This window comes from Micropterus dolomieu, linkage group LG16, assembly GCF_021292245.1.
Source record: "Micropterus dolomieu isolate WLL.071019.BEF.003 ecotype Adirondacks linkage group LG16, ASM2129224v1, whole genome shotgun sequence".
In the NCBI taxonomy this organism is placed as follows: Eukaryota; Metazoa; Chordata; class Actinopteri; order Centrarchiformes; family Centrarchidae; genus Micropterus; species Micropterus dolomieu.
Window position 1 is genome coordinate 7850472 of NC_060165.1, and position 20452 is coordinate 7870923.

General features: G+C 42.4%; 1 protein-coding gene across 8 annotated transcripts in view; it reads left to right on the plus strand.

Annotated features, from left to right (window-relative positions):
* Positions 1 to 19234, plus strand: part of sox5 (SRY-box transcription factor 5) — a 183406-nt gene extending 164172 nt beyond the window's left edge. For 5 of the 8 annotated variants that reach the window (XM_046072160.1, XM_046072157.1, XM_046072159.1 and 2 more), the window contains 6 exons: positions 6798 to 6993; positions 11454 to 11629; positions 14938 to 15040; positions 15530 to 15703; positions 16696 to 16912; positions 17626 to 19234. In XM_046072160.1, the coding sequence (XP_045928116.1) occupies positions 6798 to 6993; positions 11454 to 11629; positions 14938 to 15040; positions 15530 to 15703; positions 16696 to 16912; positions 17626 to 17926 (1167 nt within the window). In that variant the 3' untranslated portion in view covers positions 17927 to 19234. The remainder of the gene's footprint in view (positions 1 to 6797; positions 6994 to 11453; positions 11630 to 14937; positions 15041 to 15529; positions 15704 to 16695; positions 16913 to 17625) is intronic. The other 3 variants (XM_046072158.1, XM_046072161.1, XM_046072162.1) reach the window with 3 other exon arrangements.
* Positions 19235 to 20452: the final 1218 nt, after the last annotated feature.

The window sequence follows — 20452 nt, forward strand, 5'->3', positions numbered from 1 at the left end:
GCCAGTGGATTTGGGGATTTGAGAGTTGGCTCACAAGGTTGGGTGGCCACTATTAGTATTACTATCACTTTTTCCAGATTATTAAAATATCCAAATGGAAAATAACATGAAAAGACATTAAGGCTGAAAAGTTTGATTTGGAAAATTCTGATTAGCCATGAAACTGTCAAAATCATTTTTGTTAGTAATTGCGTTCTTAAAGTCTTGCTTTCTTAATGTAAGTGAAAAACTACCAGTTCAGTATAGTCACCTGTTCTAAAGGAACTTGTTAAGAGAATTTTGTGAAATTAAGTTTTATTTTTATTTATTCTGGTACATCAGCCTGTCTTATTCTTTCTTTTTTCAAAATATGGGCACTCATTTCTTAAAAATTCTTGAAACAAGTGGATTCTATTGAAAACGCATTGAACTATTCTTATTGCGCTGGCAAATTCTTTCACTTTGAAAAAAGGTTAGTTTTTTTTAAATTTGGACTCAATTATAGCCCAAAATGACCTTTCCAGTCTAAAGGTATAGACTTTGGCCTTTTTAGTGTTACAACAGAGACCGAAAGAGTGGGCGTCTGCCTAGACGAGATGGTGTTTCATTGCAGTGCATGAGCTGAAAATGTGTGTTCAAGCTTGTTGGAAGGTTGCGTTGCATCCCGAATCCTGTCCTTGTCCGTTGTCGTTTCAATCAAACAAGTGTCCTGAGCAAATGGCCAGCCCCTCATACTAATGCACGCCTTGGTACAACTTCTGCAATTCAGACACCCGAACTTTATCACAAAACTCCAGCTGGTATGTGGTTGCAGTGGATTTGAGGACGTATTGGTGTTTGTACAGTTTTCTCGGTTGTTTGCACAATAGGGGAGTGGGGACGCCTTGTGTCCATCCAAGTGGAATTCTATGAATATCTGGTCAGCCGCTGGGGCCCTGACCACCTCCGCCCACCGGTACACATACAGAACCCCCATGCACCCTGCCATCTTCTGTCCACCCTAGGAACCCCCCTACACATACACACACAAGTGTAGCGGTCAGTCACAAATCAACACACACACACACAGGATCAGACATCAAAATCCCACAGTTTGACATTCTGAATTGTGCTAATCCCACATTTTATCACATAAATCAAAGTTCTCCAACTTCTTTTCCTTTCCTCTCTCTCCTCGCTACTCCTTGCCTCTTCTTTGCTTTACTTATATTTTCTGGCCTCTCTCATTTCCTCACTTCTTTTCTTCTCTCATCTCCTTCCCTGTTCTTTTCTTTTCCTTATTTCCACTTTTACTTCACATCATCTTGTTCCTTTTTTATCACCCTTTTCTTTTTATATACCCTTTTGTTGTTGAGGCCTATGCCAACTCCTATGACCACAAACACAATTGCACACACTCACGTTCAGGGTTAGCTCATGGCACAGGTTTAAATCTTATGGGTTACCCCAGAGCTTGCACCTCTGCTTCCTTGTCCATCAACCCCTCCCTACACCTCCAGCACACACACACACACACACACACACACACCCCCACCCCACCGACAAACTCGTCTTATTAGCATATATATGGAGTTAGGCTGACAGGCAAGTGCTGCGGCTTGGGGTGGAGGAAAAGCAGGGAACCCTAATGGCCTCGCTAGTCCAGGAGGAGTAACAAACTGGGGAGTGGCCCCACATGGCATCCCAACAGGCCCCATGGAGCCAAACTGGTCAATTGGCCGCACAGCTGTTTTGGTGTTTCTCTACTGTGCCCTGTTTGTGAGCATTGAGGGAGAAACTTTAGATAAGTGCTCTGTGGTGTTTTATAGATATATATTTGTCTTTCTTTGTTTCTTCCATCCTTCTTTCTTGCTTTTCTCTCTTTATTTTCTTGCTTCTTTCTTTTTCTTTTCTCTCTGCTTCTTTCTGTCCTTTTCTGTTTAGTTTTCTTTCATTCAGGCTGACCACTGCAGCACCCTCACTCGTTCTTTCTAACACTCTCCCTTTCTCTCTCTCTCTCTTTCCCTCTCTCTCTCTCTGGGTTAGTGACATGTATATTTCAGAGGTGTGCTCCCCCTGTGGGCTCTATCTCAGGTCTCTAGTCATTTAGAGACGCACTGTCTGCCTCTGCTCACAGCTGTTTGGACTCAGGCGCACACCGCTTAAGTGCTTTACCCTCGAGTGAGACATGAACACCCCTTCACACACACACACACACACACACACACACACACACACATAACCATGCAAAAATCACTGCAGCATACATGCAGCTTTCTTATACGCAAGAGTGGATCTTTAGATGTAGGCAGGCATGCATACAGACCCATACAATAGTGCAGTTCAAATGATGCACCATATGCAACCCATTTGCTGACATGTGTCACGCACACCTTGTGGCCAACCAAGTCATAGAGAGAAATTAGTAAGAAATAATGTAGTTTCTACTGCACCATTTATTTTTACAGTAACGTATACTTTGCAGATCAAGATTTTGCATACAAATCAGCTTACAGCAATGTGATGTATGGTCATAGATAAAACTATATAACAATATGTAAAGTAGTTAACATAGTTCATGGCCAGCTACGATATTAAAAGACTGCTTGCATGTTAACGCATTACGAATAATAACAAACCAATAATAGAATAAACTTAATACAACACTCCCAAAGAAGCCATTCTCCATGATGAACACTTGTACTTTAGCAACTTTAAGTATGCTGATTATACGTCTCTACTTTTACCTGAGCAAAACTAAAAAGCATGGCTTTTAGTTGTTGCAGAGTATATTTACATGGTAGTATTATGACATATACTTAAGTAAATATTCTTCCATGACTGCACACATTTACAGCCACGCTAATTTTAGAAACAACTGAAATGGAGAGAATAACCTCAGTTTAACTTTTCCAACCAAACAATAATAACATCTGGCATATAATGTCTAGATAACAATGCTGTCAAAATGTCTGTTATTGACTGCTATATTTTTAGAGGGTTTTTTGTTGGAAGAATTAGAAGGGGATTTTGACAACAATCCTGAACTTGTTTTGCCATATAAACTTTGTATACATGAACAGTCTGATCAGATCATACAGTGTGTCATTTTCTTGGCAAATCCAAGTTAAGCACCTTTGGTAGCCTAATATGACGTAAAAGTAGAACCATATAAAAGTTTGCTATTGCAAACTTATCAATTACATTAAGAATTGACATCACATTTAAAAAGCTCGCAATTCAGAACGTATAGAGAGCCTAAGTCACTCACTTCCGCTTCCAGCTCATGGGACCTTATTTCGGAAAAAATATGTACGGTAGTCAATGGCGAGAGACAACTTATGTTTTTATCCCGTTAGCATTGTGCCTTGAATTACACATATGATGTTGGTCAATTTAAAAAATAATTTTGCAAGTCAAGAAAGTCGCAGTCCTAAAACAGTAAAGTTACATGTCGTTTTGTGTGGTAACTGTTCAACGAACTACATCACTTGTCTCGCGCAATATACGTCACCAACATGTTAGCGCGGTAATGCTAACTAACGTTCGTTGCTTGGTTGCTACTAGCTGGATTACTTAGCTGTGTTCCACGCAGAAATATATCTCACCTGATGTGTTTAATCCAGTGACTCTCAGTCCTTTTATCACATCATCCTCTCATAGCTTCAGAAACGTTAGCTTCAGTCATTGAGAGAGACAGTTACGACGTCACATACACGGGTTTGTGGTCTTTGTAATTACGTATTTTCAAAGTCTTATACCTGAACAGTTTTACATCAAACTGCGGCCTTCTTTAATTTAAAATGTATCTTTTAAACTGACAAACATCATATGTGTAATTCTGGGCACAATTCAAACGGGATCAAAATATTTGTTGTCCCTCGCCATTGACTACCATACAATATTTTTCCCAAATAAGGTCCCATGGTGGTCCACCGGAAGGGGGGGGACTTGGGTTCTCTATTGGACGTAAATAATTATTTCAATCTAATAGGGTGTTAACAAAGATAGTGTTCAGCCAACAAGCCTGCCCTAGGTAGGCAAACAAAAGTGTCAAGGTAAAGTCACATCTACGCAACTTTTTTCTCCAAACACACATTAGTCAAAATTGTGAAGTGCATCTACATACTTGAGGAGTCAGTGTTTGAATCGGTGCCATACACTGTAAAAAACAGTGTCATATCTTCTTTACTGTTTCGTCTGCTGTCCGAGAGAATTAGATATGACAATATAATTAATATCCAAACAGTCACTTATAGCTGGGAGGAAAGGAAGTGGAGGGGAAAGACAGAGTTGAAAGGGGGATGCACAAGTAAAGATCTTGGACATTGTAGCACACACACACACAGGAACCTGCCCAGGATAAACGGTAGTGGCACACACACTTGTCCTGTTAATTGAACCGTCAGCTCCAGTGATAAGATGCAGAACCCTGATGTCGCTTTCACATGTCTGCATCAACAGAAGTGAAATACAGCCCACACACGCAGACACACACACTCGCACACATTATCTCTCCCCTCCTGCTTCCTCTCTGTCTCTCTCTCTCTGTCCCTCTGGCTCTCGTTGTCACTCCATGTTTTCGGTCTCAAAGCTGGAGACTGTTTCATCAGCCAAGAGAGACACAAAAGCAATTGTATTAATTCAAGATTCCAAGCCTTTCAGAGGCTTTAGAGTCCGCACGCACGCACGCATGCACGCATGTACGCACACACTGTCATGAGATTTAGAGCTTGTTGAACAATGTCTTGCAATGACACACACACACACACACACACACACACACACACACACACACACACACACACACACACACACACACACACACACACACACACACACACACACATAAACAAGTCGGTCCAAGGCGCTCAGCTCCACTGTCTAAACTAATTCCTCCACACTGGCATAATGCAGGTTGGCCACCTTCCCACCATAGGATTTGATTTGGCGCGGAGGGGAGACTCCCCCATCCACTGTACAAGAGGCGGAGGCATTATCTATTTGTAATAAATATTCAAACGCGTTCCCAGCCAAAGCCCACCATAATATGGGTCAGGATTGAGAAGATCCCGCTCAGTTTTTCTCTTCTCCTTTCTCTCCTCTTCTTCTCTGGCTCATTGTCTCAATGAAGGCATCTTTGGGGGTCCGTCATCTATTTAGAAAGACCCCCTTAATGAAGGACAATCCGGTTAGGCCTCATCGCACACGCACACACACGCGCGCGTAAAGGGGTGATCTCACACACACACACACACACACACACACATAGGCAAGTACACATGTAGGGGCTTAATTGGAAGGGCTTAATTGAGTTGTGAGGGGCTCATAAGGCTTAGTACGACTCAAGGAGTGGGAATCAGGGAAAGTCGGCCTTAATGAGTGGATATACCACACACACACATACAGTACTTGCTCTCTTTTTGGATCCCACTGTATGCTAGATTCTACTTTGCCTAAGCAGCAATTAGACTAATGACCAGAAAATAAAGAAAAAACAACATCTCAATCTAGATATAGTTTAACCATACCTTTAATGCTAAAGATTCCCTTTAATTCAGCCTTATCAAATATACACTTAGGAACAATTAATATATTACTGTAATTAAAGAAAATAATACAAAATAATCTAAAACAACAGACAGTCTGTATTTTTAAACCTCATAGTCACTTCCGCTGTGCTTCTTTACTGGCGTGCCCATGTTGTGTCTGCCTTTTAATTGCAAAGTTTTAATTACACAGAGTGGTCCGTGTACATCTGGCCCCTCTGCGATCTAATTCCTTCCTTCCTGTCATGTGACCCTCTGAGTCTCCCCCGATTCGATTAGGTCATCAGCAGGGGTGGTGTTGCCATGACAATTAACGTGATAACAGCCCCCAGCATCGTGCGGTGGTGCACATGCCCATTCATTTAGGGGCCATTGTGTGTTATATGTATTGAGGCTTACGCTGTGCGCGGACATCCTTTGATTAAGATGAATGACCAAATTTAATGATATAGACATATTAATACTAAGTCCTGTTTGGCATCATAGTACTTTAATATACAAATTCTGTTGGCGTCAACAAAATGGACCTAAAAAAAAGCTACTTCAAAAGTTATTGATTGGTTACTGGGGCTGTGTGTGTGTCTTTGAGGCAGAAAGTGCTTTTCCCTCCACACACCCCCATGGTCACAGCCATGAAGGTGCCTTGTTCCTATTGGAGCACGTGCACATTTAAGTGGCAGACAGTCCTCTGTTCTGTTTGCTGTTTGATACATTGAGACATCACTTTGTCTGTATACTCTCACAGCTGTAAAGTCTCAGGGAGGTGTTATTCTTTGTGAAAGACAGAGAGGATAGGCTCCCACTGTAGTTTTGGGAATGGTTTCAAGGTGTTTCTCCTCTTCAGGTGTTTGATTGTTGCTCGTACTGCTGGCCTTGTTTGAAGCATGTTGAGGAGCAGCATTATAATGCATGTTTACTGGAGCCAGCATGTGGCGTGTGCACAGGCATGTGCATGAATTGTCTCGACTTCGCTGTGATAAGAAGTCAGTTATTTTGCATGTGAATGTCAGTGGTTTGCAAAATATATCAATATTTATTTTTGCCTGTGCTGCCAATTTTTTTCGCTTATGACAGGCTGTTTGGATACGGGCAGTGGCATGCACCTTGTCATCTCTCCCATCAGGCTTGCCTTAGATTGCTGTGCATGGGTTCCCGTTTAATTGGTACGTGTTAAAGCCTCACTTGCGAGTGGTCTCATTGATGAAGGGGGAGGGGTCCCCCCCTGCCTCCCGTTTCCAAATTCCTACGGTGGTCACAGCAGGCGAAACTGTGCTGTTTTGGTTTTTGCAGGACAGTGAGGGTGCACAGCCACTGAACCTGTCGGCCAAGCCTAAGGCATCCGAGAGCAAGTCACCCAACTCCCCCCCAACTTCCCCACAGGTCCCTGCTGCTGCTGCCGCCACCAAGCTGGGCCATGCCGGCTCCATGAAGCACAGTGTCGCCCCCTCCAGCATCGGAGGACCACCAGCCCGAGTCAGCTCAATAGGTAAGTGGACTTAAGTATGCATCACACACACTACAGAAAACGTTAAAGGATAATCCAAGGTCTTTGTTTGTAGTTTTGACTATCAGTTCTGACCAGTAGATCAGTCAGATCGGAGATGTCCCCTGGCTGGAGAGACACTCAGTCAGAGCTTTTTAGATGGAGCTAAGAATGGAGACGTCATCTTCCTACAAAGCTAGATAGCTACTTAGCTACAGCCAAGAAAATAGTGTTGACAGAAAAATGTCCACAATGCTCAATGTTGGTTGGATAGGTGCATCACCCACTAGTGTTTTGTAACCCCACCTGCCAACAAGAAATATGCACACATGCAAACGATGTCAGACAGAATGAATGAAGTGAAAATGAATGCTATCGTCAGTATAATAAAGTCCAAAAAGGGGGCAGACACAAGCAATCAAATGATCAGACAGATTGTAAACAAGCCAAAACTTATAGCAGATTATCTGAACCGTTTTATTGTAAAAAATTCAAAAATGGCAGGGATGTTTGTCGAACCTGGGGGTTTGTTTAAATCCTGACAGGTTGCTTGTGTGTCTTGGCCCATATGACTTGTGGTGATGCTGCGGTGCTCCCTGATCTCAGATACAAATGATGGCCAAAACTGCGAAAACAAGATCAAAGTAGCAATAAACCCTAATTCTCCTTTAAAGGCACACACACTCATACACAACAACATGTCCAAACGAAAAAACACATGTGAATGCATTCATGCAGTACTCCTGCACTTTCAGTACACTTTTATGAAAAGCATATTTGCAAATTGTTTCCATAATGACAATGTACGTCTTTAATGAAAATAGTCAATGCCTTGCTGGTAGTGGCGATTACAAGAGTAGCATATTCCTCGTAGTGTTGCCATTGTTGCTTGTGCCAGTACCATAATCATACCCAGCCATATGCACATACATAAAATATGACATAAATGAATCACCATTTTGTACTCTTAATCCATTTTTCACGCAACACTGATAGTTCAAATATTACACATATGTAACAGGCTATAATTAGTGTGTGTGTTTTTCTTCCATGTCGCCATTTGCCTCCGGGCTGCTTCATTGTTATGTGTTTATTAGTGACTGAAAGAGACAGAGAGACATAGCAGTGAGGGAAGGAGAGAGAGAGATGGGGATTAGCACTTTTTTTTTTTTCGAGCGATGAAGCGGGGGAATAAAGAGAGGAGCGCATGACAGACAGGAGGTATCACCAATGAGATTAGACAAGCCTCTTACATGAGCCAGGACAGCGCAAACACCCAGCATTAATGACACAATGACAAACACACACTCAAACGCACACAAAAGCTCACAATCCCACCTCCTCCTCCTATGCAATAGGCAGTTAGTCATTTTTTTTTTCTGACTTCTTGGCTAATCTCACTGTTTTTCAACAAATCGGCGGATTTAATATCAGATTAGTGGATTTGCGGTCCCAGATGTTTTTTGTTCAGAAAAATGGATTACAGTGTTTAAAGTTTGTGTGTGATCCCGGCTGAATTATTTGTGTGTGGAGACCAGCGTGTTTAGTGTTTCAGATCCCAGTGATGTTGTAGCTCATTGTCCCATCTGTTGCCACTGAGTTTAGCCGGTCACTGGCACATTCGTTATTACAGCTCGTAGTCGTATTAGGGTTCCCGTTACAAGTTCAGAGGGGATAGAAGGGGCAGACAAATTGGAAAAGAGGCGGTCATTTTCGGGAGTGAGTGTGTCTGTGGGTGTGTGTTCTTGTGGGGATGTGTGGGTGGGTAGTGCAGAGTATGAATCAGGTTATTCAAAATCAGTCAGCAACAAGAACAGACGAACAGACACATGCAGAGCGGATGTAGTGGAAATGAAAAAAGTGGCAAAACTGCAGTGAGCGATCCAGTACCGAGCAGTGTACACAGAACTTGGAAAATTTTTTTTGACTAGCACGTATTATATCAATGTTTTCTTTTAGGAATGGGACATTCTGTAGCTGTGGGAGGAGCTGGAGTGCTTAAGAGTTGAAATATAGATTAAAAAGAAAAAAGGTTACGTGTTTTGTGTCAGAGAAAAAAGTACGACTTAAAATTACTGGTTTTATATGATTGGCAGTGGTGGAATGGAGCTAAACACATTTACTCTAGTGCTGTACCGAAGTACTTTACTTGAGTATTAAAGTATAATATTTCTTCTTGTTTAATTCAGAAGGAAATATTGCACATTTTACTTTTAGATTAAGCCGTACAAAAAAAAGGTAACTCTCCAATTTACATATGAACCCATAATATTAATCAAATAAAATGTAATATGTAAGACCTAAAAAGTCACATTTAGTGTAGTACAAGTACATTTTGCTTCTATAAATTCACATAAAACTATGTAACTTTACTTAATGCTTTGAATGCTAAACTTGTAATGGAGTATTTTTTCTTTGTTGTATTACTAGTTTTAGCTCAGTAAAGGATCTCAATACTTCTTCCACCACTGATTATATAAAATGTATTTTTTGTGTATGCTAAATTAGTATGAATTTGGGCAGCTAGTTAACAGGATCATTTTTACTTCAGAAGAGCTTTTTGTATCACTTATGTATCTCTTGTAATGTATGTAAATTTATGTCATCAAGACATATGCCTGGAGAAAGTGGTGAATGCATTTTATAGGCCTTAATTAAAAAAAATCTTAGAAATAAGTGCAAACCAGCATAAGATCTGTACTTATGCCATTGCAGTGTTTATGCTCACAAAGACTTTTAGAATATCTGGGTCATATCTGCAGGTAAAAAGATGAGTTCAATTTCAGTAGCTTCACCTTCCACTTTGTCCCTGTATGCGTCCGCACAAATTTCAGTTTGTCTGTCTCTGCTACTTTCTCTGCAGTGCGCCTCTCTTCATTTTTTGACACCTACCAACCCAAAGGCACGTTTCTCTTTCTCCTACTTCATCCGTCCATCCATCCATCTACCCATCTGAGAACCAAACTGAAGGGCCGTCAGCGCCTGTAACTTCTACCACGATCACACATTTGTCTTTGTCCCTGTCATGAAAGACTGCAGTTCCCCCTGACCTCATCTGCCGGAGTGTTTTTGTGGTCAAAAATGTATTGCGCCTGTCTGTAGAGATTTGGTGCTCAGAAAAAGACAAAACTTGTGTGTGTGGAGTGAGAGAAAAAGGGAGAGAGAGACCTTCCTCCCCCTTCTATCTGGGTCATATTCACTTGTCTGGATGGTTGGCATCGCTGTCAGTTTAAACAGAGACTCTCACACACATTCATGAGCACAGGAATATCTACCCCCCCCCCCCCCCCCTGACTCTAGATTAAAATTGACTGCCACCCGATTCCATCGCCCTCTCTCCTCTCCCTCTTCTGTCCTCTCCCGACACCCACCCTGCCACCCACCACCGCCCCCCCTTTTTGGCCCTGCTCTCGTCCAGATTTTCCGGTTATGACTTCTGAAAGAGTTCACGGCTCTGTCATTACCAATCTGAAGCTGGTAATCTTGCCTGAGATGGCATTAGCGGTGCGGATTAGCGCTGATAAAGGCCCCATAAGCCAGCCGCAGCTCTTTGTTAAGAGCTAACCCGACTGATAGAGAGAGGCGATAGGAGTGCACACAAGCTCACACATACGCACACACTGTCAGAGCAGATGCCTCGTCGGCGACTAAGCTGTGGAAATAATACAAATAATAGGCGGCGAGGAGGAGCAGGGAGATCTGATCTGTGTCAGGTGGCAGGACAGATGTTCTCAACTGGGGAAATTGGCAGGACTTTTTAGCCATAATAAGAGTCATCTGGTCACCTCTCTTCAAAGTAGAACTGTGAGGGTTCAGATGAAAAGAGGCGTGCGTGCGTAAGGTGGATGTTTTAATGGAATTTAAAGGCAATGTCCAGAGGTTAAATTTGTGAGGGTTTTTCTGGTCTGTTTTCTTGTGTGTGTGTTTACGGCTGAGGGCAGGTGGGGAGGCGGTGGGCAGCCTGTAGCAAGACTAGCTAGGGGGCACACTGACTCACATGCCCAGCACGACAGTGGTCAGTGTGTGTGGGTGTGAGTCTGAGAGAGAGAGAGGGGGAGATACAGGAAGAAAGAAAGAGACACACACAGATGTCCCGGCGAACTTCCCTCATCAAGTGTATGTTAATGTCTTTACCTCACGGTTCAGGGGAAGATTTATTCTGGATGAAAACCTCCTGCCAGCTTCCCAAACACACACACACACACACACACACACACACACACACGCACGCACACTCATTCACTTACTCTTGTAAGCTCAACTAAAAATGCATTTCTAAATTTCTCTCTCATTCATTTCTCTTATTATTTTTAAATCCACTTAAAGTACACATACAGTAGATAAAGACGCTCAACTTGAATCACATCAACATTTTCACTCACTACTAATGACTATGCAAACCCAATTAATTGCTCGTCCTCTCTCTGTGTCCCTGTGTCTGTGTGTCCCTGTCTGTGTCTCAGCAGACTTGTTGACGTCGCTGTCCTCGACCGCCTACCTGAACGACCACGAGGCGGTGACCAAGGCCTTCGCCGAGGCCCGGCAGATGAAGGAGCAGCTGAAGAGAGAGCAGCAGGTCCTGGACGCCAAGGTCGCCGCTGTCAGCAACCTCGGCCTCAACAATGGACGCTCGGACAAGGTAAACCACTTAAAATCACATCAGTACAATCGCACATGGTATTGGATTGTGCTGTAACCTTAGCAACAAGCGACAAAAATGTGACATCTGCCCCAAAGCATTACAGGCACAACAAAAATCAAGAAGTTTTGATATTACTCTGTTTCGTGAATTTCTCCACGTTAAAACCTGGAACATTTGCCACAAGCAACCATAGTAATTTGTTTTAATAAGATTTTATGGTCACAAATTGTGTTACAACTTCATGAACCCAAAGTCATAACAACCGAAGTTCAAAAGGTCAACTGCCACTGTAAATGATGTGATATCATACAATATTATTGGATTGGATTGATATATTACACATTTTATGAAAAACCACTTGTTTTCACTTTCAGTCTTCATTTATATTGGTTCAGAAAATACATTTAGAAATACGGCGCACACACTATTAATGCATTTCTTTCTTGCATCTGTTACAATACAAATTATGATATTGTGCTTTTTATGACAAATGATTCCCACCCATCAACAGCATCAACAACTAAAAGGAAATGCATGGACCTAGTTGTATGTTATCTCAAGACAACAACAAAAAATACAACTGAGCCCAAATTCACAAATTCTCCCAAAGATGCAGGGCAGAAAATGTCACCACAAGCTGTACGGTCTCATTGTCAGTGTGTAATAATTTGTCTTGCCATATGCCATCCGCACTGCACTATGTAGGAGGTAAATCAGTGTACAGTGTACTCGCTGAAATGTGTTGAAACTAAACAGGACCAGATAAGGTAAAACCAGAGGCATCTCAGAGGTTATGAGTGTGTCTGTAAGGCGCACTGCAGGGCTACGTACGTACGCGTGTGGGGGGGGAAGCGTTGGGGAGACGGTAATGTGAAGTGACGGCGCCGGCTCCTCAGAAGCGTGGATAAATTGTGGTTATTTGTTAAACACATTGGGAGTCAGCTGGTGCACGCGCACACACACTCACATAGAGCAACAGTGTGCTTGAAGCATCTGCACTGCTGACATTCAACAGCTCTATCTGTGTCTTTCTTCCTTTTTTTCACTCTCTCATCTGATATGTTTCAAACAGTCAAACCCACACTCAGTGTGACAGAGTGTACCTACTGTAGATACAGTATACAGGCTTCGGTCGAATAGCCAGTTAGATTCAAACCAGGGGAAGTCAGGGAAATTGATCAGTTCTACTGGAAGCTTACGTTATTCAGGAGCATATTTTACAGCTCGCTCCACACATTTATTGCATTTCATGGATGTATTTAGCTGTTTTATTCCACTGTGGGAGATAATAAAATACTAGACATAATTTTATTATATCATTTTCTTGTTAAATTGGTGCTTGTCATCATATAGGAATTTAGTGAAATTCGGTATAAAAAGTAAGTATTTTTTATTGTGACTAAATCAGTTATAATGGTGGAAATGATCAATAATTAAAAAATCCAGGAATATATTTTTACCAGAACTGTATTTTTTCATGTAAAACTAAGAATTAGAATAGATATTTAGTATTTAAATACTAATACTAAGGTCTTTTTCAATCTGAAATCCTGGAATTTTAAATGACTTTTTTTTGGACTCCTTCTCAGCTTCCGGAGCCACGCGCTCACACTGACTCCTGTTTCCTCGACCCTTTGGCTTTGTGCTGCGCGAGTGTGAAGCCGACGAGCTCTCGGCATTCAGATACAACGGTGTCATCTCTGACACACTCAGGGGATTAGTTTTGTCGCTACTTTGTGTCTTGGCTCCAGTGTCAGCCATTCAATCCACTTTTCTCATGTACTGTACTGGGGCTTAATGTCAGACTAGCCTGTCATCCACTCTGTCTCCCTGTTCATCTCTGTTTCTCACACACACACTCACTCGCACAGCAAAAAGCCTTTTGTTACAGCAACTTGAAGCTTAAAATCTAAAATCTTTTTCCCCTGAACAAGGTTTGAATGAGGCTGATATTTCAGATTTGCATACAAAATGACTAAATCATTCCAAACCCACTGGCAGATTGTTGTTCATTTATTAAAACATAATATATTCAAAATAAAATAGATTTTAAATGACTTGCAAAAAGACAAAAAAAGAACATTCCCACAGCGCGCCTCGCCTTGTTTTCTCCCTCCCCAGCCTGCGTTTTTAGCTGTATTTATTCCAATCTGAGGTGAGGGGGGTATTATCTCTAACAATTAAACTCTGTCGTACTAAAAACAGAGAAAATGCATTTCATTATCATTCTGCCCTCCCTCCATCCAGCCAGCCAGCTCGCCGGGGTCACATGTAAATGGAGGGGGACACTTTTTGGAAGGTTGTTTTAGAAGACGACAGTGTTTTGGGTACCGCTCCTAATCGTATAATTAAACTGTAAAAGGCTGGCGCTGGTGCACTGCGGTGTGTGCATATGTGCGTGTGTGTGTGTTCGTCGACAGGCAGGTTCCCAGCGCAGAGTGTGCCGGCTGCTTGCATTAAGCATGTAAATGCTCAGTAAATCAGCCTTTTATTGGTTGTAATAAATACCCAGGGGGCTGTGCGGCGTGGCCTCGCTCTCGTCCGCGCTGCACTCCCTCTCTCTCTCTCTCTCTAATGCGTCGACCCTCGGGGGCCTCTGCAAGAGAGAGGCAAGCCGCTGCACTCCACTCTCGCAGGTGGCTGCCAGGAGTGGCTATGCGCACACACACACACACACACACACACACATACACACACACACACAATATACAGTATACACACAAAACAGTAAACATCCAAATAGGACTAAATGTAATCAACATTCTTGCACATGCAAACACGCACACAGATGTGTGTTCAAGCATGCAGGCGTACAGCACTCTAACAATTTGATGTTGACATTAACATTCCCGCAAATTTACATCTAAACGAACCAAAACACAAACTGTCTATCTACTGAAATCGCTGCTGTTATTTGTCTGGTTTGGATCCATTTATAAAAAATAAATAACTAATAACTGATTTAATTCAGATCAAAGGGGAATGTGAATGAGATCCCTTGTTTGTTATTTCTGTGAAGGAGTTTATACATCTTCAAAACTGACAGTCTTGTAAAAAAAAAATTTGATTTCTGTGATTAAATTAATCTATTGTTGATTTTAGCTATAACTATGAGATAAATAATATCAGAGATAAAAAACATGAATTGAGCCAGAAAACCAATTTAAAAACAGACTGTAAGACTGATATGTTTGGATTTAAAAGTCTTCTAGGGGTCAGAAGTTTTCAGTCATTCATATATTCACATTCATTGTCTTGACTCACTCGCTGACCGACTGCAACTGTGAACTGTTTGTGTTGTTTAGGACAAGGCTGCCTTGGAGAGTCTGAGTCAACAGCTGAAGCAGCAGGCGGAGGACAAGTTCAGCCACGCCATGCTGGACTTCACCATGAGCGGAGACTCTGACGGTAGGAACGCACACACACACACACACACACACACACACACACACTGCAGTCATTTAGGTGACAAAAAGAGTGCTTTTTAAAAAATATTTGGGTGAAATTGTGTGATTCTTTTTACTTTGTTTCGGATTTTCATTTGGATACATTTCATCACAGCAGGAACAGTGTTGCCTGGGTGTACAGTTGATATGTAGTAATAAACTTTTTGTTGCTGTCCTGTGAAACCTTTCATGAGCAAAGAAATTTAGGCACCTTTTCAGCTTTGTGACAATGCATTTGTTTTATATAATTCAACAAGTTTTATATTCATTATTTAGCTTAGTAAGCAAACTCATTTTTAATCTTTTAGTTTATCTAAACAGGTTTGCAAATGTGAATATAATTGTTTTCACTGGGTATACTGTACCACCTACTTTATGTCTGTGTTTATTTCCTTTTGTCTGCCTCTCCTCACGTTGTCCCTACCGTCTCCTCGCCCCCTCACCCCCTCAGGCTCCCCCAGCGTGTCAGACTCCAGAATATTTCGGGAGGCTCGGGGTCGTGGCAGCGCTGAGCCGCACATCAAGCGGCCGATGAACGCCTTCATGGTTTGGGCCAAGGACGAGAGGAGAAAGATTCTCCAGGCCTTCCCCGACATGCACAACTCCAACATCAGCAAGATCCTCGGTAAGATGCACACTCACGTGGTCTGCTTTGAGTGGCAGTACCCTTTGCCCCACCCCCGTCACCTAACCCACTACTATGCAACCCAAACGAAAGGAAGATGCATGTACTGCGGGTTCTTTTTTCCCCTTTTCTTAAACACACACAAAACACACACACACAGTGATTTCATTACAAGCGGTGGCATCGTGTAAGCGGCTGTTAATGAACGGCTGGGGAGAGCACGGCTCCGACAAATGATGATATAATTCATTATGCATTAAACAAGCAGCGCGAGGCCGCCTGACATTTCCCCCGGACCGCCGGGATCGGCCCTGACATTTTAAAGAGCTCCTAAGCGTTTTATAACACAGGAAAATCTGGTTTTAATAAGCCCCCCATCCCACCCCCTCTCTCTCTTTCTCGATTGCTAACAGATCGCAGAACACAGAGAGAGAGAGAGACAGAGAGAGAGAACAGCCAAGTGCTGACAGCTTTTACCCATTAAACATACAGTAGTCAAGTGCAAATTCAGACCAGATATGAAACACACAGGGAAGACATGCTCAAGATTACACACACACACACACACACACACACACACATGCAGACGACCATTACTATAAATCTATGAGCATAAACTGAACTGAGAGAGATGATGGCAGGTTAAGTGAAGTGCTCATTAGCTTAGGTGAGTACCTGTCGTCCTCGCCATTCTCCTCATTAACCTCGTTTTCTCTCTTTCTCTTTCCGGGTCGAACTACCACCATTATCTGTGTGTGTTTGTGTGAGTGTTCCTTAAATGCAGCCACATGTGTGTCGGTATGCGGTTGTGATGCGGGGTCAGTTGTTCCTCACAAACAGTGTAATTGATCTTAAAGCTTCTTTAAACTGATTTTTATCATTACGCCTCTGTATACTGTAATGATCATAACCCCCCCCCTCCCCCCCCCTTTATACAAAGAGATACAGAAGATAACCAATACTGATCATTATTGTAATGTGTCCCTGTTCAGGCTCCCGCTGGAAAGCCATGACCAACCTGGAGAAGCAGCCCTACTACGAGGAGCAGGCTCGCCTCAGCAAGCAGCACCTGGAAAAATACCCAGACTATAAGTACAAGCCGCGACCCAAACGCACCTGCCTGGTGGACGGCAAGAAGCTGCGCATCGGCGAGTACAAGGCCATCATGAGGTCCCGTAGACAGGAAATGAGACAATACTTCAGCGTGGGGTAAGGGAACTGTTGTTTTTTTGTGCGTGTTCTTAGTCTTAAAATAGCAAATAGCTTAAAGACATCAGTAGAATTTAGTATTTACTCTTTATATTTTTATTTGCACTGCATTTGTTGTTTTACCTCATTGAAATGAATTAGATTTTTTGTTAGAACATGTATCATGTGTCATGATGGATATCAGTTTCAAGTAAAAAAAATAAATAGAAATTGGTACAGTACTCTTTGAGCATGAATGTAGGATTTTTATTTTTTGGTTCTTAATAAGACAGGCTAAATTATAGAAGCTCAAAGATGTGGTTTCCAGCCTGGGGTCAGGAACCGGCAAGTAGTCTTACTCAGAACTGCCTATGAAACCAGCATGTGTCATTTTTACACTTAGATATAAAGAGATATAACATGTTAAATAGGGAGCTGTAGAGGTGCTGTTGAATAAGCAAAGCTTACCATCTGCTGGCTATAGCTTAATATTGAGCGTGCAGAAGTGAGAGTGGTATTGAGCTTCTCGTCTAACCCTTGACAAGAAAATAAATCAGCATATTTCCCTAAATGTTGAATTATTCCTTTAAGGGGACACTGGACAAAATGGTCGTGAATCACTGCTGAATGAGGCATTTACAGTCAAAATATATTATCAAAAGTTTAGTTTGAAACTCCTGTTTCCTGAATTCTGCATTTCATGTACTAAAATACTTGTTCTGTGTGCGTTATAGGCAGCAGGGCCAGTTGCCCCTGTCCTCTGCGGGCGTGGTTTACCCAGGTGCCCTGTCCATGGCAGGAATGCCCTCACCCCAGATGCCCTCAGAGCATTCGAGCATGTCCAGCAGCCCCGAGCCCAACGCCAACCACCATCACCAGAACCCACACATGCCCGGCCTGAAGGGGGACGAGCCACGAATCAAGGAGGAGGCGCTACGGCTGGACGACAGCAATGGCGACGTGTACGACGACTTCGACTATGAGGACGAAGAGGCCGATTATGCCAGCGATAATGACAACCATATCACCCAGTAGGACGGCGTGAGAGTCGCCTTTTTTTAAGCCAATCACAGCTGGTTAATCCCACACAATCCCAAACCCACCAATCAGGAAGAAAACTTTCTCTTTTGCCAATCACCTTCAGTCCCAATCTCACAAACCCCACCATATCTCCCCCTCCTGACTAACATGGACTCTTTTAACAGAGCCAACCCCCTCCCACTGGAGTCCTGATACCAGCATCTGATCAATCAACTGAAGCACAGGACCTGTCACTCACACTGACTGTTACACAAACTGGAGTCTGGGAGGAAGAGGCGACCTAACCAGCTCTGATGTTTGCTGAGGAATATTCAAGTACTACTGCAAGAGTGTAATGCCACGAGTGAGGAGAAATAAAAATCACACTCAGAAAGCAAACTTTTAGGCCCGTTTGTAGAGGAGGAGACATTTTACAATGACAGACGGACCAGTGGACCTGTCAAAGGCTACCAGATGACACTTTAAGATGGCGGACCTGTTTATTATCAAGAGACACTTTTAAAAAAAAAAAAACAGCTTTTTTTGTTCTTTGGTTCTATAATATTCTCACTCAGGTACACGGTGCCAATAAGTGGCTTGTGAATGTGATTTGTTGTTTTTGTGCTACAAGTTTGAATAATAATAGAAAAAAAGAGACATTTCTTTTTTTCCCCTTTTTGTTGTAAAGCACCTGAAAGACATCAGACATGTTTATTTTTAACGAGAACATATCTTTTCTTCGACCTCGCAGTGTGCTGTCAGCGGTTCGCCCCTTTTTTCTCCCCTGTTTTTGTGACAGCCCACTCTCCCCATTTGAAATTTGATGGGACGGTCCATCCAGGACTGACCAGTGCAGCGTGGACCGTCCCACTTAAGCAGGATTTTTTTTTCAGGGGGGGAGAAGGGGAGTCTCTCTGGCGTCACGGAGCAGAAACGAAAGCACTGTGTTGTGAGACAATCCACCAGTTTTCTTCCCGCTCCGTCCCTCTATCTTGATCTCATCCTGGACAAAACATCAGTACAACTTAGCGTGAAACATCCGACAGTGCGAGTGTGTGTCAGCGTGTGCTGTGTGTGTACTCCTTTATTGGGCTTTTGCACATGTGTGTAAAATCTAGCTCTTCTTTTTCAGTGCGAGAAAAAGGCTTAAAACGGCTAGATTACAGAAAGACAGGCAACTTAACACTGCTGCTGTAATTTACTGTACCACACTCTATCACACACACTCTCACACACCCACCTGTTGTTCTGTCCCTCAGCGTTTTCCTGCTTTCTCCAATAAACATCGTCCTGCTGTCCCCCAGTGGGCGGAGCCGAGGTGAAGTCAGCCAGTCAGTGTTTCTGTTTGTATTTGAATACTGTATTTTATTATTTCTCTTCAAACTGCCTCTAGTCTAATAATATTATTAACAATAATTATAAGGATGGTCAGCGTTTCCTAAGTTTAGTAAGTTATGTACAGTATAATTTATTTTTCTCCTCTTTATCGGGTTTTTATGACCATATGAAACTATGACAGTCAATGAAACATTATTCTATTTAGCTGGTAGGTATTTAGATCTAAACAAAAGTTGTCATTTTACCTTGCTTTGTTTTGCATTCTTATGTTCCCTTCTTTTTTGACACGTTCGTTTTGTATTAATCCTCCGGACGGGTGGGCGGGCGGAGTTAGGACAGTGAGCTGGACTGACGGACTCGACGCCAGCCCTCCTCCGAGCTGAAGACATAACCTTTTCATGTCCACACCTATTTCTAAAAAGCACTCAGACTCTGTGCAGTCAGAGAAAAAGAAGAACATGATTTTTTTTATTGTTATAATTTTATTCGTAATGGTAATTATAATGTATAATGTGAAGTTTCCTCTCTTTTATTTTGCTGTTTTTTGTTTGTTTGTTTGTTTGTGTTATTTTTTCGGGGGGGGAGGGGGGGGGGATCAGTTTTATCACTTTTGGAAACTGTTTTCTTTGAACAAAGAGTCCCGTCCCCGTTTACTAGTTTGGCCGCCTCACAGAGACACGGTGGAACATCTTTGGCTTGGATCCTCACACACACGTACATGCACAAACACGATCACTAACACACACACATTTTAAATGAAGAGATTATCAAGACAACCAAACAAATCCTATGCTGTCCTTTTATTTCTTGAAATCTAGAATTCTAGATTTAAAATACTGTACATATATTTTGTTTGTTGTTTTTTTTTTTGTTGTTGTTTTTTTAATCATAGGAAAGCAGTGTTTACCGTGATCCACCAATGGTGTTCCACTGTGTTTGTGTGAGATGACCAGGCATATCTACAGTATCTTTAAAGTCACTTCTCATCAGGAGCCCTTTGCTTTGTTTTAGCTCCACGCGATGCTATAGGAGCCATGACTACTCTTCAGGTGTGCTGTCACATAGTGATCCCCACAATCATTCTCGCTGTAGATGGTCGCTACATGCCACATAATGAGCCTCTTGGTCTTAATTTTGCTGTATAGTCACCCCTGTTATCACACCATGGTTCAAACCAATGCTGGAGAGAGGGGACTAAGTGGA